At 55.7% G+C, this 27,198-nt stretch overlaps 1 protein-coding gene across 1 annotated transcript in view; it reads left to right on the top strand.

The window, feature by feature from the left end:
* The window catches only part of LOC144949521 (hepatocyte nuclear factor 4-gamma-like), a 30,251-nt gene extending 3,654 nt beyond the window's left edge, over positions 1-26,597 (top strand). Inside the window, exons 3-13 of the mRNA XM_078879445.1 lie at positions 1,486-1,675; positions 7,312-7,406; positions 8,150-8,256; positions 10,543-10,716; positions 11,400-11,487; positions 15,377-15,529; positions 21,333-21,388; positions 22,028-22,228; positions 22,652-22,766; positions 23,516-23,650; positions 26,440-26,597. Coding sequence (XP_078735571.1) covers positions 1,486-1,675; positions 7,312-7,406; positions 8,150-8,256; positions 10,543-10,716; positions 11,400-11,487; positions 15,377-15,529; positions 21,333-21,388; positions 22,028-22,228; positions 22,652-22,766; positions 23,516-23,650; positions 26,440-26,597 — 1,472 coding nt within the window. The remainder of the gene's footprint in view (positions 1-1,485; positions 1,676-7,311; positions 7,407-8,149; positions 8,257-10,542; positions 10,717-11,399; positions 11,488-15,376; positions 15,530-21,332; positions 21,389-22,027; positions 22,229-22,651; positions 22,767-23,515; positions 23,651-26,439) is intronic.
* The last annotated feature ends 601 nt before the right edge of the window (positions 26,598-27,198 follow it).

The following is a 27,198-nucleotide window of genomic DNA, read 5'->3' as shown; positions in this document are numbered from 1 at the left end:
ACAGGTGATGTTAGAGGTGAGTGATGTTACAGGTGAGTGAGTGATGTTACGAGTGATGTTAGAGGTGAGTGATGTTAAAGGTGAGTGAGTGATGTTACGAGTGATGATAGAGGTGAGTGATGTTACAGGTGAGTGATGTTACAGGTGAGTGAGTGATGTTACGAGTGATGTTGAAGGCGAGTGATGTTGGAAGTGAGTGATGTTAGAGGTGAGTGATGTTAGAGGCGAGTGATGTTACAGGTGAGTGATGTTACAGGTGAGTGATGTTACAGGTGATGTTGGAGGTGAGTGATGTTAAAGGTGAGTGAGTGATGTTACGAGTGATGTTGAAGGCGAGTGATGTTGGAAGTGAGTGATGTTAGAGGCGAGTGATGTTACAGGTGATGTTGGAGGTGAGTGATGTTACAGATGAGTGCCATCTGTCCACTCAGCAGAGTCGATTCGCAGTGTGCGCGTGGTGGGGGGTAGAGTGTGGGTACGACGACGATGGTCACCGCATCGCGCGGCGCCTTCAGACGCGCTTCTGCGGCCGTCTGGAACGCTCCTCCTTCCGATATGAGGAAGCCACTGGGAGCGAATGCACTTTCATATCTGGATTGAAAACTCATTTCTTTAGAACTCCTTTTCGTGTTGTTTGCGGTCCTTCCTCCGCGCCTCCGATTATCACGGTTGGCAAGGTACGGTGCGAAAGAAGTTCCACAATCAGTACATACACCCCACCTCTTACAAGACGCCAGAGCTTCCGCCAGCAGGGGCGCGACGGAGCACTTGCAGGAGCTGCGCCTAATACAAATAAAACATAATAAAATTCTCACGACGTTTCGGCCACAACGCAAGCAGCCGTCCTCAGGTGAAGAACAGGGCTGTCGGTAAGACAGCGTCTGAATGAACACGTGTTCATTCAGACGCTGTCTTTCCGACAACACGTGTTCATTAGGACAGCTGTCTTTCCGACAGCCCTGTTCTTCACCTGAGGACGGCTGCTTGCCGAAACGTCGTGAGAATTTGATCTTATTGTTTTATTTTTATTATTTTATTATTTCCCTTTTACGTCACTTTACTGAAAGAACCAAGAAGAAGCCTCCTACGTGTTAATCTTATTTTGAACTCTTCCCCCCCTACCCCCCCCACCCAACCCCTCCCCCTACCCCCCACCCCATCTCCCCCCACCCCACCCTACCCCCCCTACCCCACCCCCCACCCCACCCTACCCCCCCCTACCCCATCCCCCCCACCCCACCTTACCTCCCCCTACCCCAACCCCCCCCACCCCACCTTACCCCCCCCTACCCCATCCCCCCCCACCCCCTCCTACCCCCCCCTACCCCATCCCCCCCACCCCACCCTACCCCTCCTACCCCATCCCCCCCCACCCTACCCCCCCCCACCCCCCACCCCCCCTACCCCCCCTACCCCATCCCCCCACCCTACCCCACCCCTCCCTACCCCCCCCCCACCCCTACCCCTACCCCCCCTACCCCCCAGGTGTGCATGGGCCCTCGGACTCCGTGGGGCCCGGGGGCCCCGGGGCGGGCGTGCTGGTCGGCGGCGTGGTGGCCACGTGCGCCATCTGCGGAGACCGCGCCACCGGGAAGCACTACGGCGCCTCCAGCTGCGACGGCTGCAAGGGGTTCTTCCGGCGCAGCGTGCGCAAGAACCACATCTACACCTGCAGGTGCGGCGGGGGCGGGGCTTGCACCTGCAGCGCTTGCACCTGCAGTGCTTGCAACCCGCAGCGCTTGCAACCTGCAGCGCTTGCACCTGCAGCGCTTGCACCTGCAGCACTTGCACCCGCAGCGCTTGCACCCGCAGCGCTTGCAACCTGCAGCACTTGCACCCGCAGCGCTTGCAACCTGCAGCGCTTGCACCCGCAGCACTTGCACCTGCAGCGCTTGCACCTGCAGCACTTGCACCCGCAGCGCTTGCACCCGCAGCGCTTGCAACCTGCAGCGCTTGCACCCGCAGCACTTGCACCTGCAGCGCTTGCACCCGCAGCGCTTGCACCTGCAGCGCTTGCACCCGCAGCACTTGCACCTGCAGCGCTTGCACCCGCAGCGCTTGCACCCGCAGCACTTGCACCTGCAGCGCTTGCACCCGCAGCACTTGCACCCGCAGCACTTGCACCTGCAGCGCTTGCACCCGCAGCGCTTGCACCCGCAGCGCTTGCACCTGCAGCGCTTGCACCCGCAGCACTTGCACCCGCAGCGCTTGCACCCGCAGCGCTTGCACCCGCAGCGCTTGCACCCGCAGCGCTTGCACCCGCAGCGCTTGCACCCGCAGCGCTTGCACCCGCAGCACTTGCACCTGCAGCGCTTGCACCCGCAGCGCTTGCACCCGCAGCGCTTGCACCTGCAGCGCTTGCACCCGCAGCACTTGCACCCGCAGCGCTTGCACCCGCAGCGCTTGCACCCGCAGCGCTTGCACCTGCAGCGCTTGCACCCGCAGCGCTTGCACCCGCAGCGCTTGCACCCGCAGCGCTTGCACCCGCAGCGCTTGCACCCGCAGCGCTTGCACCCGCAGCGCTTGCACCCGCAGCGCTTGCAACCTGCAGCGCTTGCACCCGCGGTGGCAGCGGCGCGCCCGCCTGCAGTTTCAGTATCGCGCTGCCTGGCGTAGTAAACGAAGCGCACCGCCTGTAGCAGCGTGACACCTGCGGTGCACCACCTGCAGCAGTGTGACACCTGTAGCAGTGTGACACCTGTAGTAGCACCCCGCTTGTAGTACACCACCTGTAGCAGTGTGACACCTGTACCAGCGCACCACCTGTAACAGCACCCCGCTTGTAGTACACCACTTGTAGCAGTGTGACACCTGCAGCGGACCACCTGTAGCAGCGTACCGTCCATAAATGATGTCACGCGATTTTAGACGATTTTTGACCCCCCCCTCCCCTCGTCACACGGCGTCACAATAAGCCAGACCCCCCCCCTCAAATATGACGTCACAAAGCTCTGCCCCCCGCGCCCCCCCAAAACCATATTTTCATTTTGAAAATAAAACATGTTTCAAATCGCTTTAAACTATTGTCATTGTAGCGCGTATTTAATGTGGCGCTGCACTCTGATGTTGTTGGAGTGTTGTTATAACAATTCTATATTTATTTAAAGTTGCGCATTTTGACGTCACACATCGTCACAAATGTCTGACCCCCCCCTAGGTGCGTGACGTCATTTATGGACGGCCCCTAGTGTACTGCCTGTAGTAGCGCACCGCCTGTAGTGCACCGCTGCCTGCAGCATTGATTCAAGCATAGCCTGACTCTGCTGATGACACACCTGTCCTGAGCTTGCCTGCGTTCAACCAATGGAGGAAGGGCCGTGCGGGTGATGGGATGGGCGCTCGCGCGTGCACACGTGTGTCCACCTGTGTGTCCACCTGTGTGTCCACCTGCGTGTTCACCTGCGTGTTCACCTGTGTGTCCACCTGTGTGTCCACCTGCGTGTCCACCTGTGTGTCCACCTGTGTGTTCACCTGTGTGTCCACCTGTGTTCACCTGTGTGTCCACCTGTGTGTCCACCTGTGTGTTCACCTGTGTGTCCACCTGTGTGTCCACCTGCGTGTTCACCTGTGTGTTCACCTGTGTGTCCACTTGTGTGTCCACCTGTGTGTTCACCTGCGTGTCCACCTGTGTGTCCACCTGCGTGTCCACCTGCGTGTCCACCTGTGTGTCCACCTGCGTGTTCACCTGTGTGTCCACCTGTGCGTCCACCTGTGTGTTCACCTGCGTGTCCACCTGTGTGTCCACCTGTGTGTTCACCTGCGTGTCCACCTGTGTGTTCACCTGTGTGTCCACCTGTGTGTCCACCTGTGTGTTCACCTGTGTGTCCACCTGTGCGTCCACCTGTGTGTTCACCTGCGTGTCCACCTGTGTGTCCACTTGTGTGTTCACCTGTGTGTCCACCTGTGTGTTCACCTGTGTGTCCACCTGTGTGTCCACCTGTGTGTTCACCTGTGTGTCCACCTGTGTGTCCACCTGTGTGTTCACCTGCGTGTCCACCTGCGTGTTCACCTGTGTGTTCACCTGCGAGTCCACCTGTGTGTTCACCTGTGTGTCCATCTGTGTGTTCACCTGCGTGTCCACCTGTGTGTCCACCTGCGTGTTCACCTGCGAGTCCACCTGTGTGTTCACCTGCGTGTTCACCTGTGTGTCCACCTGTGTGTCCACCTGCGTGTTCACCTGCGTGTCCACCTGCGTGTCCACCTGTGTGTCCACCTGCGTGTTCACCTGTGTGTCCACCTGCGTGTTCACCTGCGTGTTCACCTGCGTGTCCACCGCCCCGGGGCTTCGTTCGTGCGGCCTCTGCCAAAACCCACGAGGCGTCGACGACGACGTGGGATGTCGATTTTACGACCCCCCTGCTATCTCCACTTTACTGCCCCGATAGTAGCAGCCAAGGTCGCTCCGTGCGTACCCAACGCTCACCTGCAGTGGGGGAGTGGGGGCGGGCGATGGGGCGGCTAAATGAGTTACCCATTAACGCAAACCGCAAACCCTCCCATGCAAGCCCCCGTCACCCCACACTAATCCCAGATACCCCCCCCCGCCCGGCCACGCGGCCAAAGCCCGGCACAGGCCGTGAGCGAGGATCGTATCGGGGAACCCAAGTAGCTCCAATCATCCCGGAATGGCTCGCTCTGGACACCACTGCCACCCCTCGCACCCTCCCCGCCTCTCCAGCCGGTGGCGTCTCTCTGACCAAACCGACCGCTCGTTGTTGTTTGTTGTGATATTTTGACAATCCTAGGAAAAAAATCAACCAGGACGGGTGGTAAACCTAGCCATTCCAAACGCAGTCAAGCTAACCTAACCATAACAAAAGCCGTACCACACCCGGTCAAGCTAACCTAACCATAACCTTTGCCATTTTTCGTTCGAATTTGGTAAAAACTATTTTTTTTAAACCGCACTGTATGTGAATGCGAGACAGTGGTCCTTAATGAGTAACGTCACGAAGCACTCCTTAGATTGAAGAGCCACGTGCAGCTCTGAAGCTGCAGGTTGCCGACCCCTGCCCTAGCCATACTGCAGCCAGTCTAGCTGGCCTAACCATAACCCTAACCGTACCACACCTGGTCTAGCTGGCCTAACCATAACCCTAGCCCTACCACACCTGGTCTAGCTGGCCTAACCATAACCCTAGCCCTACCACACCTGGTCTAGCTGGCCTAACCATAACCCTAGCCCTACCACACCTGGTCTAGCTGGCCTAACCATAACCCTAGCTGTACCACACCTGGTCTAGCTGGCCTAACCATAACCCTAGCCCTACCACACCTGGTCTAGCTGGCCTAACCATAACCCTAGCCCTACCACACCTGGTCTAGCTGGCCTAACCATAACCCTAGCTGTACCACACCCGGTCTAGCTGACCTAACCATAACCCTAGCCCTACCACACCTGGTCTAGCTGGCTTAACCATAACCCTAGCCCTACCACACCCGGTCTAGCTGGCCTAACCATAACCCTAGCCCTACCACACCCGGTCTAGCTAGCCTAACCATAACCCTAGCCCTACCACACCCGGTCTAGCTAGCCTAACCATAACCCTAGCGCTACCACACCTGGTCTAGCTAGCCTAACCATAACCCTAGCCCTACCACACCTGGTCTAGCTAGCCTAACCATAACCCTAGCCCTACCACACCCGGTCTAGCTGGCCTAACCATAACCCTAGCTGTACCACACCTGGTCTAGCTAGCCTAACCATAACCCTAGCTGTACCACACCAGGTCTAGCTGGCCTAACCATAACCCTAGCCCTACCACACCTGGTCTAGCTGGCCTAACCATAACCCTAGCACTACCACACCCGGTCTAGCTGGCCTAACCATAACCCTAGCCCTACCACACCCGGTCTAGCTAGCCTAACCATAACCCTAGCTGTACCACACCCGGTCTAGCTGGCCTAACCATAACCCTAGCCCTACCACACCCGGTCTAGCTGGCCTAACCATAACCCTAGCCCTACCACACCTGGTCTAGCTGGCCTAACCATAACCCTAGCTGTACCACACCCGGTCGAGTTAGCCTAACCATAACCCTAGCCCTACCACACCCGGTCTAGCTGGGCTAACCATACCCCTAGCTGTACCACACCCGGTCTAGCTGGCCTAACCATAACCCTAGCGCTACCACACCCGGTCTAGCTGGCCTAACCATAATCCTAGCGCTACCACACCCGGTCTAGCTGGCCTAACCATAACCCTAGCGCTACCACACCCGGTCTAGCTGGCCTAACCATAATCCTAGCGCTACCACACCCGGTCTAGCTGGCCTAACCATAACCCTAGCGCTACCACACCCGGTCTAGCTGGCCTAACCATAACCCTAGCTGTACCACACCCGGTCTAGCTGGGCTAACCATAACCCTAGCGCTACCACACCCGGTCTAGCTGGCCTAACCATAACCCTAGCCCTACCACACCCGGTCTAGCTGGCCTAACCATAACCCTAGCTGTACCACACCCGGTCTAGCTGGGCTAACCATAACCCTAGCTGTACCACACCCGGTCTAGCTGGCCTAACCATAACCCTAGCCCTACCACACCCGGTCTCGCTGGCCTAACCATAACCCTAGCCCTACCACACCCGGTCTAGCTGGCCTAACCATAACCCTAGCTGTACCACACCCGGTCAAGCTAGCCTAACCATAACCATAGCTGTACCACACCCGGTCTAGCTGGCCTAACCATAACCCTAGCCCTACCACACCTGGTCTAGCTGGCCTAACCATAACCCTAGCCCTACCACACCTGGTCTAGCTGGCATAACCATAACCCTAGCCCCACCACACCTGGTCTAGCTGGCCTAACCATAACCCTAGCCCTACCACACCTGGTCTAGCTGGCCTAACCATAACCCTAGCCCTACCACACCTGGTCTAGCTGGCCTAACCATAACCCTAGCTGTACCACACCTGGTGTAGCTGGCCTAACCATAACCCTAGCCCTACCACACCAGGTCTAGCTGGCCTAACCATAACCCTAGCCCTACCACACCTGGTCTAGCTGGCCTAACCATAACCCTAGCCCCACCACACCTGGTCTAGCTGGCCTAACCATAACCCTAGCCCTACCACACCCGGTCTCGCTGGCCTAACCATAACCCTAGCCCTATCACACCCGGTCTAGCTGGCCTAACCATAACCCTAGCTGTACCACACCCGGTCTAGCTGTCCTAACCATAACCCTAGCCGCACCATACCCAGTCAAGCTATCCTAACCATAACCCTCTCTGTACCACAACCTGGTAGTGAGTAAATTTTTGTCAAATGACCTTTGACCCGCTCCCCTGGATGACCTCTGACCCCCAGGTTCAATCGGCAGTGCGTGGTGGACAAGGACAAACGCAACCAGTGCCGCTACTGCCGCCTGCGCAAGTGCTTCCGTGCGGGGATGAAGAAGGAGGGTGAGCGGAGGCAATCAGATTGAAAAGCCGTTAATCCCAAAGGGAAACCCTATTAAAAGCGAGAGAAAATTAAATTCGTAACCCATGGAAAATATCTCATTAAAGCTCAGTGGTAATTCTGTAAAAAACCCGACGTAAAATTCTATTAAAACACAGAGAACATTATTTAAACCGCATTGAAAATCCAAAAACTTGAACCACAGAAAATCCCATAAAAATCCCATTAAATCAGGAATAACCCCATTAATAATCGATAGAAATTTCCACTAAAAAACATTAAATACATAACAACCCAGAGAAACTCCATTAAACTCATAGATAATCCTAATATCCAGTGAAATCCCATCAAAACAGTGAAATTTCCATTTAATCCTATAAAAACTCCCATTAAACCCCATAGAAAAAAATACCATTAAAATCCAGATAAAATTCCATTAGACCCATTAAAACCCAGAAAAACCCCATTAGACCCATAAAACCCCATAAAACCCCAGAGAACCCCTCCCTCCCCCCATTAAAACTCTTTAAAATCTCATTAAACTCAGACGTACTACACCTGGGACAGCTAGCCTGACCCATAACCCTCGTCTGCTCTTCGCACCAACTTGTGTCCTGCCCTGGTTGTCAGTGAAGCCGAGTGGTGTTGACGATCTTGTGCTGCACACCCAAAATCATCTCACCGCCACCCCCTACTCCCCACTGTCCCCACCTCACCCCAAACCCCTCACTCCCCCCTCAAGCAGCCGTGCAGAATGAGAGAGATCGGATCGCCCTGCGGAGACCGAGCTACGAGGAGGTGGGGTCGCTCTCAATCAGCAGCCTCGTGCAGGCTGAGGCCCTCTCCAGACAGGTGCCCTTAACCTAACATGGCACCCTCACTCTAACATTGCACCCTCACTCTAACATGGCACCCTCACTCTAACACGGCACCCTCACTCTAACATGACACCCTCACTCTAACATGGCACCCTCACTCTAACATGGCACCCTCACTCTAACACGGCACCCTCACTCTAACATGACACCCTCACTCTAACATGACACCCTCACTCTAACACGGCACCCTCACTCTAACATGGCACCCTCACTCTAACATGACACCCTCACTCTAACACGGCACCCTCACTCTAACATGGCACCCTCACTCTAACATGGCACCCTCACTCTAACATGGCACCTTGACTCTAACATGGCACCCTCACTCTAACGTGACACCCTCACTCTAACATGACACCCTCACTCTAACATGGCACCCTCACTCTAACATGACACCCTCACTCTAACACGGCACCCTCACTCTAACATGGCACCCTCACTCTAACATGACACCCTCACTCTAACACGGCACCTTCACTCTAACATGGCACCCTCACTCTAACGTGACACCCTCACTCTAACATGGCACCCTCACTCTAACATGACACCCTCACTCTAACACGGCACCCTCACTCTAACATGGCACCCTCACTCTAACATGGCACCCTCACTCTAACATGACACCCTCACTCTAACATGGCACCCTCACTCTAACATGGCACCCTCACTCTAACATGGCACCCTCACTCTAACATGACACCCTCACTCTAACATGGCACCCTCACTCTAACATGGCACCCTCACTCTAACACGGCACCCTCACTCTAACATGGCACCCTCACTCTAACATGGCACCCTCACTCTGACACGACACCCTCACTCTAACATGGCACCCTCACTCTAACATGACACCCTCACTCTAACATGGCACCTTCACTCAAACAAGGCACCCTCACTCTGACACGACACCCTCACTCTAACATGGCACCCTCACTCTAACATGGCACCCTCACTCTGACATGACACCCTCATTCTAACGTGACACCCTCACTCTAACATGGCACCTTCACTCTAACATGGCACCCTCACTCTGACATGACACCCTCACTCTAACGTGACACCCTCACTCTAACATGGCACCCTCACTCTAACATGGCACCCTCACTCTAACATGGCACCCTCACTCTAACATGACACCCTCACTCTAACATGGCACCCTCACTCTAAAATGGCACCCTCACTCTAACATGGCACCCTCACTCTAACATGGCACCCTCACTCTAACGTGACACCCTCACTTTAACATGACACCCTCACTCTAACATGGCACCTTCACTCTAACACGACACCCTCACTCTAACATGGCACCCTCACTCTAACATGACACCCTCACTCTAACATGGCACCCTCACTCTAACATGGCACCCTCACTCTAACATGACACCCTCACTCTAACATGACACCTTCACTCTAACATGGCACCCTCACTCTAACATGGCACCCTCACTCTAACATGACACCCTCACTCTAACATGGCACCCTCACTCTAACGTGGCACCCTCACTCTAAAATGGCACCCTCACTCTAACATGGCACCCTCACTCTAACATGGCACCCTCACTCTAACGTGGCACCCTCACTCTAAAATGGCACCCTCACTCTAACATGGCACCCTCACTCTAACATGGCGCCCTTACTCTAACATGACGCCCTTACTCAAGCGTGGCGCTCTCGGTCTTTACGATGACGCTCTCACCCTAATGTGGCGCACCTCACCCTCACTGATGTCCCGACGTCACCTTCATGAGCAATTGCCCCTAAAGTCCGTTCGGGCAATACGGTAAAATACAAGTTCGAATTTAAAGTTCTTGTATTGGCCTTCAGCGCCATGACAGGGCGTTAGTGGCTCCATTATATCTCGGAGATCTGCTGAAACCGTACTCTGCCCCTGTCCGGTAACTTTGATCCACCAAATCCGGGCACCCCGAGTATACCGAGGACAAATCTGCATGCAATGGGTGATGATAGAGCTTTCAGGAATCAGGGCGTTTCGCTTGTGGGATGTTTTGCCCCAGTCCGTCAGGGACGCTCCTTCAGTCGAGATTTTGAAGGCTCGCCTGAAAACACATTTATTTTCTCCTGCATATCCGTCTGTACGGTGTTGTTTTACTCACTGTTTTAATGTCAATGTTTTTTGTTGTTGTTTACCGGGATTGCGTTGTAAAGCGCCGTGGGGCCTTGCACGAACGGCACTATTTAAAACCGAGTCTTACTCGCTTCACCTCACACGGGGGGTTGTTCTTTGTCTCTGTGCGCATAGATCACGGGGGCCAGGGAAGTGGGGGGCTCGGGGCCGATGGGGGACGGCGGGGGGCCCGTGCGCAAGCTGGCCGGGGTGCAGGACGTGTGCGAGTCGATGAAGCAGCAGCTGCTGGTACTGGTCGAGTGGGCCAAGTACATCCCGGCCTTCTGCGACCTGCCCCTAGATGACCAGGCACGGCGACTCCCACTCCTCATCAATCACGTGACCCACCCTCCTCACCAATCACGTGACTCCCACTCCTCATCTATCACGTGACTCACCCTCCTCACCAATCACATGACTCACCCACCTCATAAATCAAGTTACTTGCCCTCCTCACCAATTAAGTGACTCCCACTCCTCATCTATCACGTGACCCACCCTCCTCACCAATCACGTGACTCACCCTCCTCATAAATCAAGTTACTTGCCCACTTCACCAATTAAGTGACCCACCCTCGTAACCAATCACGCGACTTGCCCTCCTCACCAATCACATGATTCTCCCTCCTCACCAATCACATGACTCTCCCTCCTCATAAATCAAGTTACTTGCCCACTTCACCAATTAAGTGACTCACCCTCGTAACCAATCACGCGACTCGCCCTCCTCACCAATCAAGTGACTCGTTGTCTTCACCAATCAGGTGACTCGCCCACCTCACTAATCACGTGACTCCCCCACCTCACTAATCACGTGACACGCCCTCCTCACCAATCACGCGACTCGCCCTCACCAATCGTGCAACTCGCCCATCTCGCCAAGCAAGTGACTCATCCCTCACGTGTCCTGCTCACCGCTCACCGCTCGTGTGCCCCCCTCGTCGCTCACCCCTCGCGTGCCCCCCTCACCCCTCGCGTGCCCCCCTCACCAGGTGTCTCTGCTGAGAGCTCACGCTGGTGAGCACCTTCTTCTTGGGGTCTCCAAGCGCTCCCTGCCCTACAAGGAGCTGCTGCTGCTCGGTGAGCACCACACTCACACGGACAAAGGTGCCCCGTATAGTCTTCAACAGACCGTTGGGGCGAGCGCTGGTCCTGAGCACCTATGAAGGCCGGCATGGCGCACGAGGGGGTGAGTGGCCAGCACCACGCCCAGTGGCGATGCTCATTTGAGGCCGAGTCGGCCTAGGGGAGGCCCAGGACCGCTTCAGATAAATCCTCACCGATGTTTGGATGGAAAGTGAGTAGGAATCAAACTCGGGTCATTCGGTTTGCAGTGCAGCGTGCTAACCACTGCACCGCCGCTCTTCACAACTGCCGTGAAGTGTCGATCCCGTTGCCATGGGTTCACTGGCGATCCCGTTGCCATGGGTTCACTGGCGAGGCCGTTGCCATGGGTTCACTGGCGATCCCGTTGCCATGGGTTCACTGGCGATCCCGTTGCCATGGGTTCACTGGCGAGGCCGTTGCCATGGGTTCACTGGCGAGGCCGTTGCCATGGGTTCACTGGCGAGGCCGTTGCCATGGGTTCACTGGCGATCCCGTTGCCATGGGTTCACTGGTGAGGCCGTTGCCATGGGTTCACTGGTGATCCCGTTGCCATGGGTTCACTGCTGAGGCCGTTGCTATGGGTTCACTGGCGATCCCGTTGCCATGGGTTTACTGGCGATCCCATTGCCATGCATTCACCGGCGAGCTGTTGTCATGCGTTCACTGGCGAGCTGTTGCCATGGGTTCACTGGCGAGCTGTTGCCATGCGTTCACTGGCGAGCTGTTGCCATGCGTTCACTGGCGAGCTGTTGCCATGCGTTCACTGGCGAGCTGTTGCCATGCGTTCACTGGCGAGCTGTTGCCATGCGTTCACCGGCGAGCTGTTGCCATGCGTTCACTGGCGAGCTGTTGCCATGCGTTCACCGGCGAGCTGTTGCCATACGTTCACTGGCGAGCTGTTGCCATGGGTTCACCGGCGAGCTGTTGCCATGCGTTCACCGGCGAGCTGTTGCCATGGGTTCACTGGCGAGCTGTTGCCATGCGTTCACCGGCGAGCTGTTGCCATGCGTTCACCGGCGAGCTGTTGCCATGCGTTCACCGGCGAGCTGTTGCCATGGGTTCACTGGCGAGCTGTTGCCATACGTTCACCGGCGAGCTGTTGCCATGCGTTCACTGGCGAGCTGTTGCCATGCGTTCACTGGCGAGCTGTTGCCATGGGTTCACTGGCGAGCTGTTGCCATGCGTTCACCGGCGAGCTGTTGCCATGGGTTCACTGGCGAGCTGTTGCCATGGGTTCACTGGCGAGCTGTTGCCATGCGTTCACCGGCGAGCTGTTGCCATGGGTTCACTGGCGAGCTGTTGCCATGCGTTCACCGGCGAGCTGTTGCCATGCGTTCACTGGCGAGCTGTTGCCATGGGTTCACTGGCGAGCTGTTGCCATGCGTTCACTGGCGAGCTGTTGCCATGGGTTCACTGGCGAGCTGTTGCCATGCGTTCACCGGCGAGCTGTTGCCATGCGTTCACTGGCGAGCTGTTGCCATGGGTTCACCGGCGAGCTGTTGCTATGGGTTCACTGGCGAGCTGTTGCCATGGGTTCACTGGCGAGCTGTTGCCATGCGTTCACCGGCGAGCTGTTGCCATGGGTTCACTGGCGAGCTGTTGCCATGCGTTCACTGGCGAGCTGTTGCCATGGGTTCACTGGCGAGCTGTTGCCATGCGTTCACCGGCGAGCTGTTGCCATGCGTTCACTGGCGAGCTGTTGCCATGGGTTCACCGGCGAGCTGTTGCCATGGGTTCACCGGCGAGCTGTTGCCATGGGTTCACCGGCGAGCTGTTGCCATGGGTTCACCGGCGAGCTGTTGCCATGGGTTCACCGGCGAGCTGTTGCCATGGGTTCACCGGCGAGCTGTTGCCATGGGTTCACCGGCGAGCTGTTGCCATGGGTTCACTGGCGAGCTGTTGCCATGGGTTCACCGGCGAGCTGTTGCCATGCGTTCACCGGCGAGCTGTTGCCATGGGTTCACTGGCGAGCTGTTGCCATGCGTTCACCGGCGAGCTGTTGCCATGGGTTCACTGGCGAGCTGTTGCCATGCGTTCACTGGCGAGCTGTTGCCATGGGTTCACTGGCGAGCTGTTGCCATGCGTTCACCGGCGAGCTGTTGCCATGGGTTCACTGGCGAGCTGTTGCCATGGGTTCACTGGCGAGCTGTTGCCATGCGTTCACCGGCGAGCTGTTGCCATGGATTCACCGGCGAGCTGTTGCCATGGGTTCACTGGCGAGCTGTTGCCATGCGTTCACTGGCGAGCTGTTGCCATGGGTTCACTGGCGAGCTGTTGCCATGCGTTCACCGGCGAGCTGTTGCCATGGGTTCACTGGCGAGCTGTTGCCATGGGTTCACTGGCGAGCTGTTGCTATGCGTTCACCGGCGAGCTGTTGCCATGGATTCACTGGCGAGCTGTTGCCATGCGTTCACCGGCGAGCTGTTGCCATGCGTTCACTGGCGAGCTGTTGCCATGGGTTCACTGGCGAGCTGTTGCCATGCGTTCACTGGCGAGCTGTTGCCATGGGTTCACTGGCGAGCTGTTGCCATGCGTTCACCGGCGAGCTGTTGCCATGCGTTCACTGGCGAGCTGTTGCCATGGGTTCACCGGCGAGCTGTTGCCATGGGTTCACCGGCGAGCTGTTGCCATGGGTTCACCGGCGAGCTGTTGCCATGGGTTCACTGGCGAGCTGTTGCCATGCGTTCACCGGCGAGCTGTTGCCATGGGTTCACTGGCGAGCTGTTGCCATGGGTTCACCGGCGAGCTGTTGCCATGCGCTCACTGGCGAGCTGTTGCCATGGGTTCACCGGCGAGCTGTTGCCATGGGTTCACTGGCGAGCTGTTGCCATGCGTTCACCGGCGAGCTGTTGCCATGCGTTCACTGGCGAGCTGTTGCCATGGGTTCACCGGCGAGCTGTTGCCATGCGTTCACTGGCGAGCTGTTGCCATGGGTTCACTGGCGAGCTGTTGCCATGCGTTCACTGGCGAGCTGTTGCCATGGGTTCACCGGCGAACTGTTGCCATGCGTTCACCGGCGAGCTGTTGCCATGGGTTCACCGGCAAGCCGTTGCCATGCGTTCACCGGCGAGCTGTTGCCATGCGTTCACCGGCGAGCTGTTGCCATGGGTTCACCGGCGAGCTGTTGCCATGCGTTCACCGGCAAGCTGTTGCCATGCGTTCACTGGCGAGCTGTTGCCATGCGTTCACCGGCGAGCTGTTGCCATGGGTTCACCGGCAAGCTGTTGCCATGCGTTCACTGGCGAGCTGTTGCCATGCGTTCACCGGCGAGCTGTTGCCATGCGTTCACTGGCGAGCTGTTGCCATGCGTTCACTGGCGAGCTGTTGCCATGGGTTCACTGGCGAGCTGTTGCCATGCATTCACCGGCGAGCTGTTGCCATGGGTTCACTGGCAAGCTGTTGCCATGGGTTCACCGGCGATCTGTTGCCATGCGTTCACTGGTGATCCCGTTGCCATGCGTTCACCGGCGATCCCGTTGCCATGGGTTCACCGGCGATCCCGTTGCCATGGGTTCACTGGCGAGGCTGTTGCCATGCGTTCACTGGCGATCCCGTTGCCATGCGTTCACCGGCGATCCCGTTGCCATGGGTTCACCGACGAGCTGTTGCCATGGGTTCACCAGCAAGCCGTTGCCATGCGTTCACCGGCAAGCCGTTGCCATGGGTTCACCGGCAAGCTGTTGCCATGGGTTCACCGGCGAGCTGTTGCCATGGGTTCACCAGCGATCCCGTTGCCATGGGTTCACCGGTGAGCCGTTGCCATGGGTTCACCAGCAAGCCGTTGCCATGGGTTCACCAGCAAGCCGTTGCCATGCGTTCGCCTTACCGGGCCGCTGCGGCGTTCCCCGGCGTCTCGCCGCAGGCTCCGAGTCGGTGATTCCCAGGAACTGCCCCGAGCAGGAGCTGTGCCGCGTCTCGAACCGCGTGCTGGACGAGCTCGTGCGACCTTTCCGTGACCTCCAGCTCGATGACGCGGAGTTCGCGTGCCTCAAGGCCATCGTCTTCTTTGACCCAGGTGAGAAACAAAAAAACTCCTGGAGCCCCGCGTGTGAACTCTGTGACAATCTTAATTTTGGAGCTTTCGTGACCGCAGGAATTATTCTTTGGTTCTTTCGGTAAAGTGACGTATAAAGATAAAATAATAAATTAAATACTAGCATACTACGACGTTTCGATTGCAACACAAGCAATCATCATCAGGTATAAAAGAAATAGCAACAAAAATCTAACCAGAAAACTATAGACAGATATCACCAAGATACATAGAGAGAGTAACACAGGTACAGAGAGGGAGATCGTCTCTGTGGGGTGGCCTTAAATAGACAGAGGGGGGGGGCGGAGGCAGAGAGAGGGAGGGGGCAGAGAAAAAATTAGCATGTCTCTGCCCCCTCCCTCTCTCCGCCCCCGCCCCCTCTCTATATTTAAGGCCCCGTCACAGAGACGACCTCTCTCTTTGTGCCGATACGTGTTCTCTCTCTGTGTATCTTTATGATGTCTGTCTGCTTATATGTCTGTCTATAGTTTTCTGGTTAGATGTTTGTTGCTATTTCTTTTATAACTGATGATGATTGCTTGTGTTGCAATCGAAACGTCATAGTATGCTATTGTTTAATTTATTATTTTATCTTTATACGTGACTTTACCGAAAGAACCAAAGAACAACTCTATGACCCTCTCTCTATGTATATCTGTGATATCTGTCTCTGCTTATGTGTCTGTCTGTGTGTCTCTGGTTCTGCGTTTTATCTCTCTCTCGCAAATTTAGCATTCTCAGGAAGAACGTAATCAACCAGGTAGGGTGTTGACTGTTATGTTATCAGACTCTCTGTTGTAGTAGTGTATAGTGTAGTGTAGTAGTGTATCGTAGTGTATAGTGTAGTGTATAGTGTAGTGTAGTAGTGTGTAGTGTAGTGTATAGTAGTGTAGTGTATATCTTCTTGGTTCTTTCGGTAAAGTCACGTAGAAGGGAAGTAATAAAATAATACAAATAAAACATAATAAAACAATTCTCACGACGTTTCGGCCACAACGCAAGCAGCCGTCCTCAGGCGAAGAATGAGACATTATCAAGCTAGGAGCTTATATAGGTGTAGCGAGGAGGAGCGCCTTAACAAAAGAATGTGCATATGAAGAGGAATTTTAGCATACCAATGGGCAATGCGTAGGAGGGGGGGCGGAGGGGTTTCAAAGTCCCATTATGCCCATGCATTATGCAGGATCAACAGCACCACGGGGGGGCGCAAGGAACAACGTTAATAAAGGAAAGGAATGTTAATGATATGTAGCTGCATTTACCAAACAACCACGTAGAAAACCAAAGTAAAAACTACATAAAAAAAAAACTAAAATATAAACTGATACTATACTCTACAATAAGCTGAGTTACTAACAACAAATAATAAATTACAATTCTACGTCGTAAGAAGTATATAATATACTTCCATCTAAACTTTATTCTCTTAGCATATACAGTACTATATACTGCCATAGATAAACCCAACATTAAATTATATACTGTATTGCTGTAAACAACCCTATACTTTATACATTTTAATATAACACTATGTATTATTCAACTCACCCTAATGTGTATCGAAATGGTTTATTACGTCCTTCCAATGATTGCTAAGCCTGAATCCATCTTCTCGGTTAAAATTGTCTCTGTGTTTGTATATGTGGATCGCCTCATGAACGAATCTCTCATGATAGCCAGATGGCTTGCAGAGAACCTCCGTCTTGGAGAAGTCAATGTCATGTGAGCCCACTGAGTTGTAACAGTGGTCTGCCACGGCTGAGGTGTTTGTCCTACCGTGTTTTAGATCAGCTTTATGTTCACGAATGCGGTCTGAGACGTGTCGTTTGGTTTCCCCAATGTAACTGCTACCACAGAGGCAACTTAGTTTGTAGACGCCAGGGTACTGTATGTCTGGAATCACATCTTTTACAGACGGTACCAGATCACGGATTTTATGTACTGTGTTGAATCGGACCTGGATCTTGTGTTTAATCAGGATTTTGGAGATCTTTTTTGTGACCCCAGCAATGTAGGGTAAGGTGATGGTCTTGAAAGGCTCCTCAACAGGATCCTTCTTAATGGTTGGAGTGATGGCTTTGCGGATTGTGTAGTCGGAGTAACCATTAGCCTTAAGAGCTTGGCGTACGTGTTTGAGTTCACTGGAAATGTGTTCATGGTCGGAGATGCATTGGGCTCTATGATATAGAGTCTTGATGAGGGAATTCTTCTGGGATGGATGGTGGTGGGAATCCGGTTTTAGATAAGCATTCGTGTGGGTGGCTTTCCTGTAGACAGAGTGGCTCATTGAACCATCAGGTCTCCTTTTGATTAGGACATCCAAAAAGGGTAGCTTGCCATCATTTTCGACTTCCATGGTGAATCTGATGGCTGGGTGTATGGAATTGATGTGGTCGAGAAATTGGTCTAGAGCAGGCCGGCCATGTGGCCAGATGACAAAAGTGTCGTCTACGTACCTCTTCCATAAGGTCGGGCGTAGAGTGGCAGTCTGGATGGCGTCCGCCTCAAATTTCTCCATGAAGATGTTGGCTACAACCGGAGATAGGGGGGAGCCCATTGGGGTGCCCTCAATTTGCTTGTAGAAGGTTCCATTCCAGGTGAAGTATGTATTAGTTAAGCAGTGTCTCACCAGGGGGGGTACCCCAGCATTTAGTCCTTGATGAACCAAGTCTTCAATGATTGCGATGGTGTCGGGCACAGGCACCTTGGTGAACAAGGAAACCACATCAAAACTGACAAGCAGGTCGCCCCCCCTCCTACGCATTGCCCATTGGTATGCTAAAATTCCTCTTCATATGCACATTCTTTTGTTAAGGCGCTCCTCCTCGCTACACCTATATAAGCTCCTAGCTTGATAATGTCTCATTCTTCGCCTGAGGACGGCTGCTTGCGTTGTGGCCGAAACGTCGTGAGAATTGTTTTATTATGTTTTATTTGTATTATTTTATTACTTCCCTTCTACGTGACTTTACCGAAAGAACCAAGAAGATGAATCCCTGCAGTCACGAAAGCTTTAAATCGAAAGTGTAGTGTATAGTGTAGTGTATAGTGTAGTGTATAGTGTAGTAGTGTATAGTGTAGTGTGTAGTGTAGTAGTGTATAAGTAGGGTGTTGACTGTTATGTTATCAGACTCTCTGTTGTATTACATTACATTGCTAAGTATACTAGATTTGTGTTTTCTATTTCATTTATACCTGATGACGATTGCTTGTGTTGCAATCGAAACGTCGTATGCTAGTATTGAATTTATTACTTTCTCTTTATACGTCTCTTTACCGAAAGAACCAAAGAGTCATTCCTGCAGTCACGAAAGCTCCAAATTAAGTTTCTGTGACACTCGCCAACCTCTCATTTCTCGCTGGCTACTCCCCTCCGCCCTCTCTTGGCTACGGCAGCCGTGGCTTTCTGTGGGAGCTCCCAGTCGACCTTCTCTCAAATGGAGGCTGCTGATTCTCCTCTGGTGACCCCTATAGCAGAGGTCGCAAACGGGTTTTGATTCCTTACCCGTACCCGTACCCGGCCGCACCAGGGTCGCAAACGGGTACCCGTACCCGATACCCGGCCGGGTACGGGTAGCCAGGTATCGGGTCGGGTGCGGGTATCGGGTACCCGATTGTGACCTCTGGGATGAAGCCATGTTGCAGGCGTGGGTGGGTTGATTCTAGGAACTTGAATTGTGAGAAGAGACAAGACGTTGGGAAAGGATTGACAAACGGTTACTCACCAGTGACTCACGGCCTACCCGTACCCGTACCCGGCCGCACCAGAGTTGCAAACGGCTACCCGATACCCGGCCGGGTACGGGTAGCCGGGTATTGGGTAGGGTACGGGTATCGGGTACCCGATTGCGACCTCTGCCCTATAGTCTGGAACTACCCCCCTCCACCCACCCACCCCCCACCACCAGAGCCTGCCCAGCCATTAAGCGACCCTTGCAATTGCAAAGGGCCCCGTGGCCAGCAGAGGGCCCCCTAGAGTCACTGCTAGCGAGTGGGTGAAAAAAATCATACATCAAAGGGGCCTCCAACCAAATTTTGCTTAGGGGCCCCAAAGGTCTAGGGCCGGTTCTGCCCACCACCACCACCACCACCACCCCAGCCGTCTCCTTGCTCCCTGTTCAAATCCAGGCTCAAGACCTCCCTCTGCACCTTCACTCTTCATGTAAAATACACCCAGTGCTACCCGCACACCTGTAAACAACAACAACAACAACCGGCGATGCCACGGCAGAGCCCTCGTGCCAGGCTAGGTCCAGCTTGAGGTTATCACGTGGCGTGTGGAAGACTCGCTGCAGGCAGGGGGTCATGGGGCACACACAGGCGCCATGGGTTGACCGACCGAGACGACTGGCAGATGCACCACCCGGTGGTACATGTGGTCAGTGGTGAGACTGTGGGTGAGTGTGGGTGGTGAGGCTGTGGGTGAGTGTGGGGTGGTGAGGCTGTGGGTGAGTGTGGGTGGTGAGGCTGTGGGTGAGTGGGGGTGGTGAGGCTGTGGGTGAGTGGGGGTGGTGAGGCTGTGGGTGAGTGTGGGGGTGGTGAGACTGTGGGTGAGTGGGGGTGGTGAGGCTGTGGGTGAGTGGGTGTGGTGAGACTGTGGGTGAGTGGGGGTGGTGAGGCTGTGGGTGAGTGGGGGTGGTGAGGCTGTGGGTGAGTGGGGGTGGTGAGGCTGTGGGTGAGTGGGGGTGGTGAGACTGTGGGTGAGTGGGGGTGGTGAGGCTGTGGGTGAGTGGGTGTGGTGAGACTGTGGGTGAGTGGGGGTGGTGAGGCTGTGGGTGAGTGGGGGTGGTGAGGCTGTGGGTGAGTGGGGGTGGTGAGACTGTGGGTGAGTGGGGGTGGTGAGGCTGTGGGTGAGTGGGGGTGGTGAGGCTGTGGGTGAGTGGGGGTGGTGAGGCTGTGGGTGAGTGGGGGTGGTGAGACTGTGGGTGAGTGGGGGTGGTGAGGCTGTGGGTGAGTGGGGGTGGTGAGGCTGTGGGTGAGTGGGGGTGGTGAGGCTGTGGGTGAGTGTGGGGTGGTGAGACTGTGGGTGAGTGGGGGTGGTGAGGCTGTGGGTGAGTGTGGGTGGTGAGACTGTGGGTGAGTGTGGGTGGTGAGGCTGTGGGTGAGTGGGGGTGGTGAGGCTGTGGGTGAGTGGGGGTGGTGAGACTGTGGGTGAGTGTGGGTGGTGAGGCTGTGGGTGAGTGGGGGTGGTGAGGCTGTGGGTGAGTGGGGGTGGTGAGACTGTGGGTGAGTGGGGGTGGTGAGGCTGTGGGTGAGTGGGGGTGGTGAGGCTGTGGGTGAGTGGGGGTGGTGAGGCTGTGGGTGAGTGTGGGGTGGTGAGACTGTGGGTGAGTGGGGGTGGTGAGGCTGTGGGTGAGTGTGGGTGGTGAGACTGTGGGTGAGTGGGGGTGGTGAGGCTGTGGGTGAGTGGGGGTGGTGAGACTGTGGGTGAGTGTGGGTGGTGAGGCTGTGGGTGAGTGGGGGTGGTGAGGCTGTGGGTGAGTGGGGGTGGTGAGACTGTGGGTGAGTGGGGGTGGTGAGGCTGTGGGTGAGTGGGGGTGGTGAGGCTGTGGGTGAGTGGGGGTGGTGAGGCTGTGGGTGAGTGTGGGGTGGTGAGACTGTGGGTGAGTGGGGGTGGTGAGGCTGTGGGTGAGTGTGGGTGGTGAGACTGTGGGTGAGTGGGGGTGGTGAGGCTGTGGGTGAGTGTGGGTGGTGAGACTGTGGGTGAGTGTGGGGGTGGTGAGGCTGTGGGCGAGTGGGGGTGGTGAGCGCTCACCCGGTGTGCGTGACCTCGCTGTTGTTGCAGATGCGAAGGGATTGAGCGACGCCGCTCGAATCAAAGCGATGCGCTTCCACGTGCAGGTGAGTGGCGTGCGCGAGGGTGAGCGACGGTGGCTGAGGGTGAGTGACTGGTGAGAGAGCGGAGAGTGAGTGACCGGTGACTGGGTGACTGGTGACTTGGTGAGACGGGACATTGACCCATGAGTGACTCATGCTCGCTCACCCCAGGTGCTGCTGCTGGACTACGTGACTAAACCATGTGCGTGCTCACCCACTCACTCGCTCACCCACTCACCCGCTCACCCACTCACCCGCTCACCCACTCACCCGCTCACCCACTCACCCGCTCACCCACTCACCCGCTCACCCACTCACCCGCTCACCCACTCACCCGCTCACCCACTCACCCGCTCACTCACCCCAGGTGCTGCCGGATGAGTACGTGCCTAATCCATGTGGGTGCTCACCCACTTACCCGCTCACCCACTCACCCGCTCACCCACTCACCCGCTCACCTGCTCACCCGCTCGCTCACCCCAGGTGCTGCTGGAGGACTACGTGACTAAACCATGTGCATGCTCACCCACTTACTCGCTCACCCGCTCGCTCGCTCACCGACATGCTCGCTCACCCCAGGTGCTGCTGGAGGACTATGTGACTAATCCATGTGCGTGCTCACCCACTTACCCGCTCACCCGCTCGCCCGCTCGCTCACCCCAGGTGCTGCTGGAGGACTACGTGACCGACCGCCAGTACGAGAGCCGCGGACGATTCGGCGAGCTGCTGCTGCTGCTGCCGGCGCTGCAGAGCATCACGTGGCAGCTCGTCGAGCAGGTCCACCTCCTCCGACTCTTCGGCGTCGCCAAGGTGGACAACCTTCTGCAGGAGATGCTGCTCGGAGGTACGGCGGAGGGGCGGGAGGTTTCAGTCCGTCCTCCTCCACGTCTCGCGAGGTGCCGCTATGAAGGGGCATCACCGGCGAGAAATGCGGCAGAAGCTGGCGTGTAGCGGTGGCTCAGAGATGTTAACTCCCTCGCCTGGTATGCGGGAGGTCGTGGGTTCCATCCTGAGCCTGGCGCCTGTATTTTTGGAGTTTGCGGTGTCTCTCCCGCCGTGCTCGCGTGGATTTGTCTCCGGGTGCTCCGGTTTTTCGAATCAACATCACGCGTTTTGAGCATTTGGCTGCTGCTATTAATGTCGACACGATGATGATGATGAGCCACTTTCGTTGAGTTATATAGCAGCTCAGCGGGGCCTTACCTGCTAAAATAAAACGACATCGTTTTAATAGCTTCCCTCTCGCGGGCTTTTTAACCCGTTGCGCTTTTGCGGCTTTCGCGCCAGCGTTTGATTGAGGCCACACGGCTCGCCGAACGCACCTCCCCGCCCCGCCGGATGGGAACGGCGGTCAAGAATAATAGCGACGGAGCGGCAGCCGGGCAATGGTCCGTGTCCGATGGTAGGTCGTCCACGCAGGCGGGAGATGGAGCGGTGGAATCGGTTAATTTGCTGCGGTTTGGAGCTGGGGTTGGCAACCGGCGGCTTTGGAGCCGCGTGCAAGTGGCTCTTTGGCTGCCCCCTTGCGGGCAGCCGCTTAAAAAAATAAACTAAAAATAATTTTAATCTAAAACGTAATTTCACCTAAAGTTCATCGGCAATCTTCTTGGTTCTTTCGGTAAAGTCACGCAGAAGGGAAATAATAAAATAATAAAACATAATAACATGATTCTCACGACGGCTGCTTGCGTTGTGGCCGAAACGTCGTGAGAATTATTTTATAATGTATTATTATTATTATTTTATTATTTCCCTTCTGCGTGACTTTACCGAAAGAACCAAAAAGATGAATCCCTGCAGTCACGAAAGCTTTAAATCGAAATGTAATCGGCAATGTATTAAATACAACAGGGAATGGGGGTGTCACTATTTGATGTTTTGGCGACAACACAATGAACTACAGTCGAACTGTGTGATTGTTAACGAATAACAGAAAAACGAAATAGACGCCGTTTATTCCATCACCTATTTTTGTTGATTGCAGTCAGGTTTTGTTTCTCGTCGGCCGTGTGCCCGCTTGCTGTGTTTGTGTGTACAAGTTGTTGTGCGTGTGACGCGGCTCTCAAACTATTTTGTCTATTCAAGCCAGAATGCGTGGTGTTGTCATCGGCCGTGTGCCCGCTTGCTGTGTGCGTGTGTACATGTCGCTAGCTGCCCGTGCTACTTTGGTCAAAGACCAAGACAAAAAACGTCTCTTCGTCTTCTTCTGCTTTGAGAGGTTGCCGACCCTTGGCCTAGAGTCATGGATAGAGGAGGAAGGGCGGAAGAGGAAGATTGCTGCTCAGGGCGATTCCAAATCCGCTTGAATTTGGCACGGGTTTGGGCTGTGAAGCCGGTGACCTGCTGCGGTTAAATCTCAGTGACGGCCAAACACGAAGTGGCCGGGAGATAACCTCGGCAGTGCCGGGGAGCGGTGGGCCCAGCGGTTAGCGCGGACCCGGCCGCCAGCTCGCTCGCTCGTCAACGTCGCTGACGAATATTTGAACCGGTCCTGGGCCTCCCCTAGGTCGACTCAGCCTGAAATGAGTACCTGGTTGCAGTACACCGGGGAGGCAAAGTGAGCGTGGTTGCCGGCCACCTCACCGGCTCATGCGCCGTATCGGCGCTCGCTAGCGGCACTTGCCCCAACGGTCTGTTCGAGGCTACACGGGGGGCCTTTGTCTTTGTGCGTGCGCAGGAGTGACGGCCGACGCTGCACCCGCCGGCCAGGCGCCCGCTCACCCCGCTCACCCCCAGCTCCTGCCCCACCTGCCTCACCTGCCTCACCTGCCCGCTCACCCCCCTCACCAGCAGCAGCAGCAGCAGCAGCAGCCGCCGCCCCCTTCCAGCTCCCCAGACCCCCCGCATCACTTCCTGGGCAACTCTGGCAGTGGGCACCCGGTCATCATCAGCAACCCCATGGCCACGCAGCACACCATGCAGCACACCGCTCACCTGTGTGAGTAGACGCTCACCACCACCACACCGCTCACCTGTGTGAGTAGACGCTCACCACCACCACCATGCACCACACCGCTCACCTGTGTGAGTAGATGCTCATCACCACCACCTTGTAGCTCACCACTCACCTGTGCGAGTAGACGCTCACCACCACCACCATGCACCACACCGCTCACCTGTGTGAGTAGATGCTCATCACCACCACCTTGTAGCTCACCACTCACCTGTGTGAGTAGACGCTCACCACCACCACCTTGTAGCTCACCACTCACCTGTGTGAGTAGACGCTCACCACCATCACCATGTAGCACACCGCTCACCTGTGTGAGAAGACGCTCACCACCATCACCTTGTAGCTCACCACTCACCTGTGTGAGAAGACGCTCACCACCACCACCTTGTAGCTCACCACTCACCTGTGTGAGTAGACGCTCACCACCATCACCATGTAGCACACCGCTCACCTGTGTGAGAAGACGCTCACCACCACCACCTTGTAGCTCACCACTCACCTGTGTGAGTAGATGCTCACCACCATGTAGCACACCGCTCACCTGTGTGAGTAGACGCTCACCACCACCACCTTGTAGCTCACCACTCACCTGTGTGAGTAGATGCTCACCACCATGTAGCACACCGCTCACCTGTGTGAGTAGACGCTCACCACCACCACCTTGTAGCTCACCACTCACCTGTGTGAGTAGATGCTCACCACCATGTAGCACACCGCTCACCTGTGTGAGAAGACGCTCACCACCACCACCTTGTAGCTCACCACTCACCTGTGTGAGTAGACGCTCACCACCACCACCACGCACCACACCGCTCACCTGTGTGAGTAGACGCTCACCACCACCACCACGCACCACACCGCTCACCTGTGTGAGTAGACGCTCACCACCACCACCATGTAGCACACCGCTCACCTGTGTGAGTAGACGCTCACCACCACCACCACGCACCACACCGCTCACCTGTGTGAGTAGACGCTCACCACCACCACCATGTAGCACACCGCTCACCTGTGTGAGTAGACGCTCACCACCACCACCATAACGCTCACCTGTGTGAGTAGATGCTCACCACCACCACCATGTAGCACACCGCTCACCACTGTTTGTGTGCCTGTGTGTGTGCACGTTGGTTAGACACATTTAGGCTGGCCTGCCTACGAACCATCCTGGGTTTAACCAGGCTGGATTGTGTGAGGAGCTCACAAATCCTTGAAAGATCTGGGCAAAGTCCCATCGGTGAGCTCCTCCGGCAGGCAAGGCTGCGTTGGCTGGGTCATGTAGCCAGCATGCCCAGCCACCGCATGCCTAAACAGCTTTTGTTCGGCCGGATCGAGGCGGCTAAACGGGCGTGGCATGGGCTAGAGAAGGGATGGAGTGATGTGGTACAGGATGACGTGGAGCTGAGTGGACTTGCCGATGACTGGTACCAGCGGTGTCAAGATCGGCCTCTGTGGAGGAGGCTCGTGAAGGACGCTACTGGGCAGTTGGAGGCAGTCGCCCTCCAACAACAACGGAGGGCGGAGGAGCGACGCTCACAACAACGAGCAGAGCGCGGGTAGCTAAAGCACAGCAAGTTGGCACAGTACGGGGCACAGGTGGTGCATCAGCCAGTCATCTCGGTCATTTCAGTCAGTCGACCCGTAGCACCTGGGTCTGCCCCGTGACCTCCTGCCAGCGGGCGTTCGACACTTCACGTGGCCTCAAGGTGCACATGGCCTGGCACAAGCGTCGTGGTGACGTCACCGCCACTTAGTGGCGAATGGCGGTTGTTGTTGTTGTGCTCGTCCGTGGGGAGCAGTAGTGTAGCGGTCAGCGCTACGCTACGAATCTGGCGACCCAGGTTCGATTCCCTCTCACGGCCAACACCAGTGACGATTATCTTAACCGGTCCTCGGCCTCCCCTAGGTCGACTCAGCCTCAAATGAGTACCTGGTGCGATGTGTAAACAACGCCACTAGGGAGACGAAGGCGGCCGGGCGTGGTGTTGGCCACCCACCCCCTCGTGTGCCGTGCCGGCCTTCGTAGGTGCTCGCTAACAGCACTTGCCCCAACAGTCTGTTACAGGCTACACGGGGATCTTTGTTTTTGTGTGCGTGTGTGGTGCGTGTCTCTGCGTCGCAGCCACCCCGGACACGCCGCTCCCGTCTCCTCCCGGGAGCTCCCCCCCTGGGGGTCCCGACCCCTACAAGATGAGGGGGGGGGCCCTGCCCCACGAGGGACGCCCACCCTCCCCATCCCACACATCCCACACAGTGCTCACCAAGCGGGAGACTCAGTGACTCTGCACAACAGGAGCACACCTGCTGTACACGCCGGCAGTAGCACACCTGTACACGCCTGCAAAAACAGTGGCACACCTGTACACACCTGTAATGACACACCTGTACACACCTATACACACCGGCAGTAGCAAACCTGTACACACCTGCAGAAACAGTGGCACACCTGTACACACCTGTAATGACACACCTGTACATACCTGTACACACCTGCAGGAGCACACTTGTACACACCTGCAGGAGCACACCTGTACACACCTGCAGTAGCAGTGCCACACCTCAACACACCTGTAGTAGCACACCTATATACACCTGTAATGACACACCTGTACATACCTGTACACACCTGTAAACACCTGCAGTAGCAGTGGCAAACCTCAACACACCTGCAGTAGCACACCTGTATACGCCTGTACAGGAATCCCCCGCTCTACATAAGGGTTGTGTTCCTGAGAAATGCTACTTAACTCGAAATATCTTAAAAGCGAACTCTAATATCCCATAAACATGTTAAGATAAGGGGTTGCGTTCCTAACCGACATTTCAGGAATAAAATGCGTGACTAAATGTCATGAAGTTTATTTAAAAAGAAACCCATCAG

The sequence above is a fragment of the Lampetra fluviatilis genome, chromosome 54 (genome assembly GCF_964198595.1).
Source record: "Lampetra fluviatilis chromosome 54, kcLamFluv1.1, whole genome shotgun sequence".
In the NCBI taxonomy this organism is placed as follows: Eukaryota; Metazoa; Chordata; class Hyperoartia; order Petromyzontiformes; family Petromyzontidae; genus Lampetra; species Lampetra fluviatilis.
This window is presented reverse-complemented; position numbering and strand designations above follow the sequence as displayed.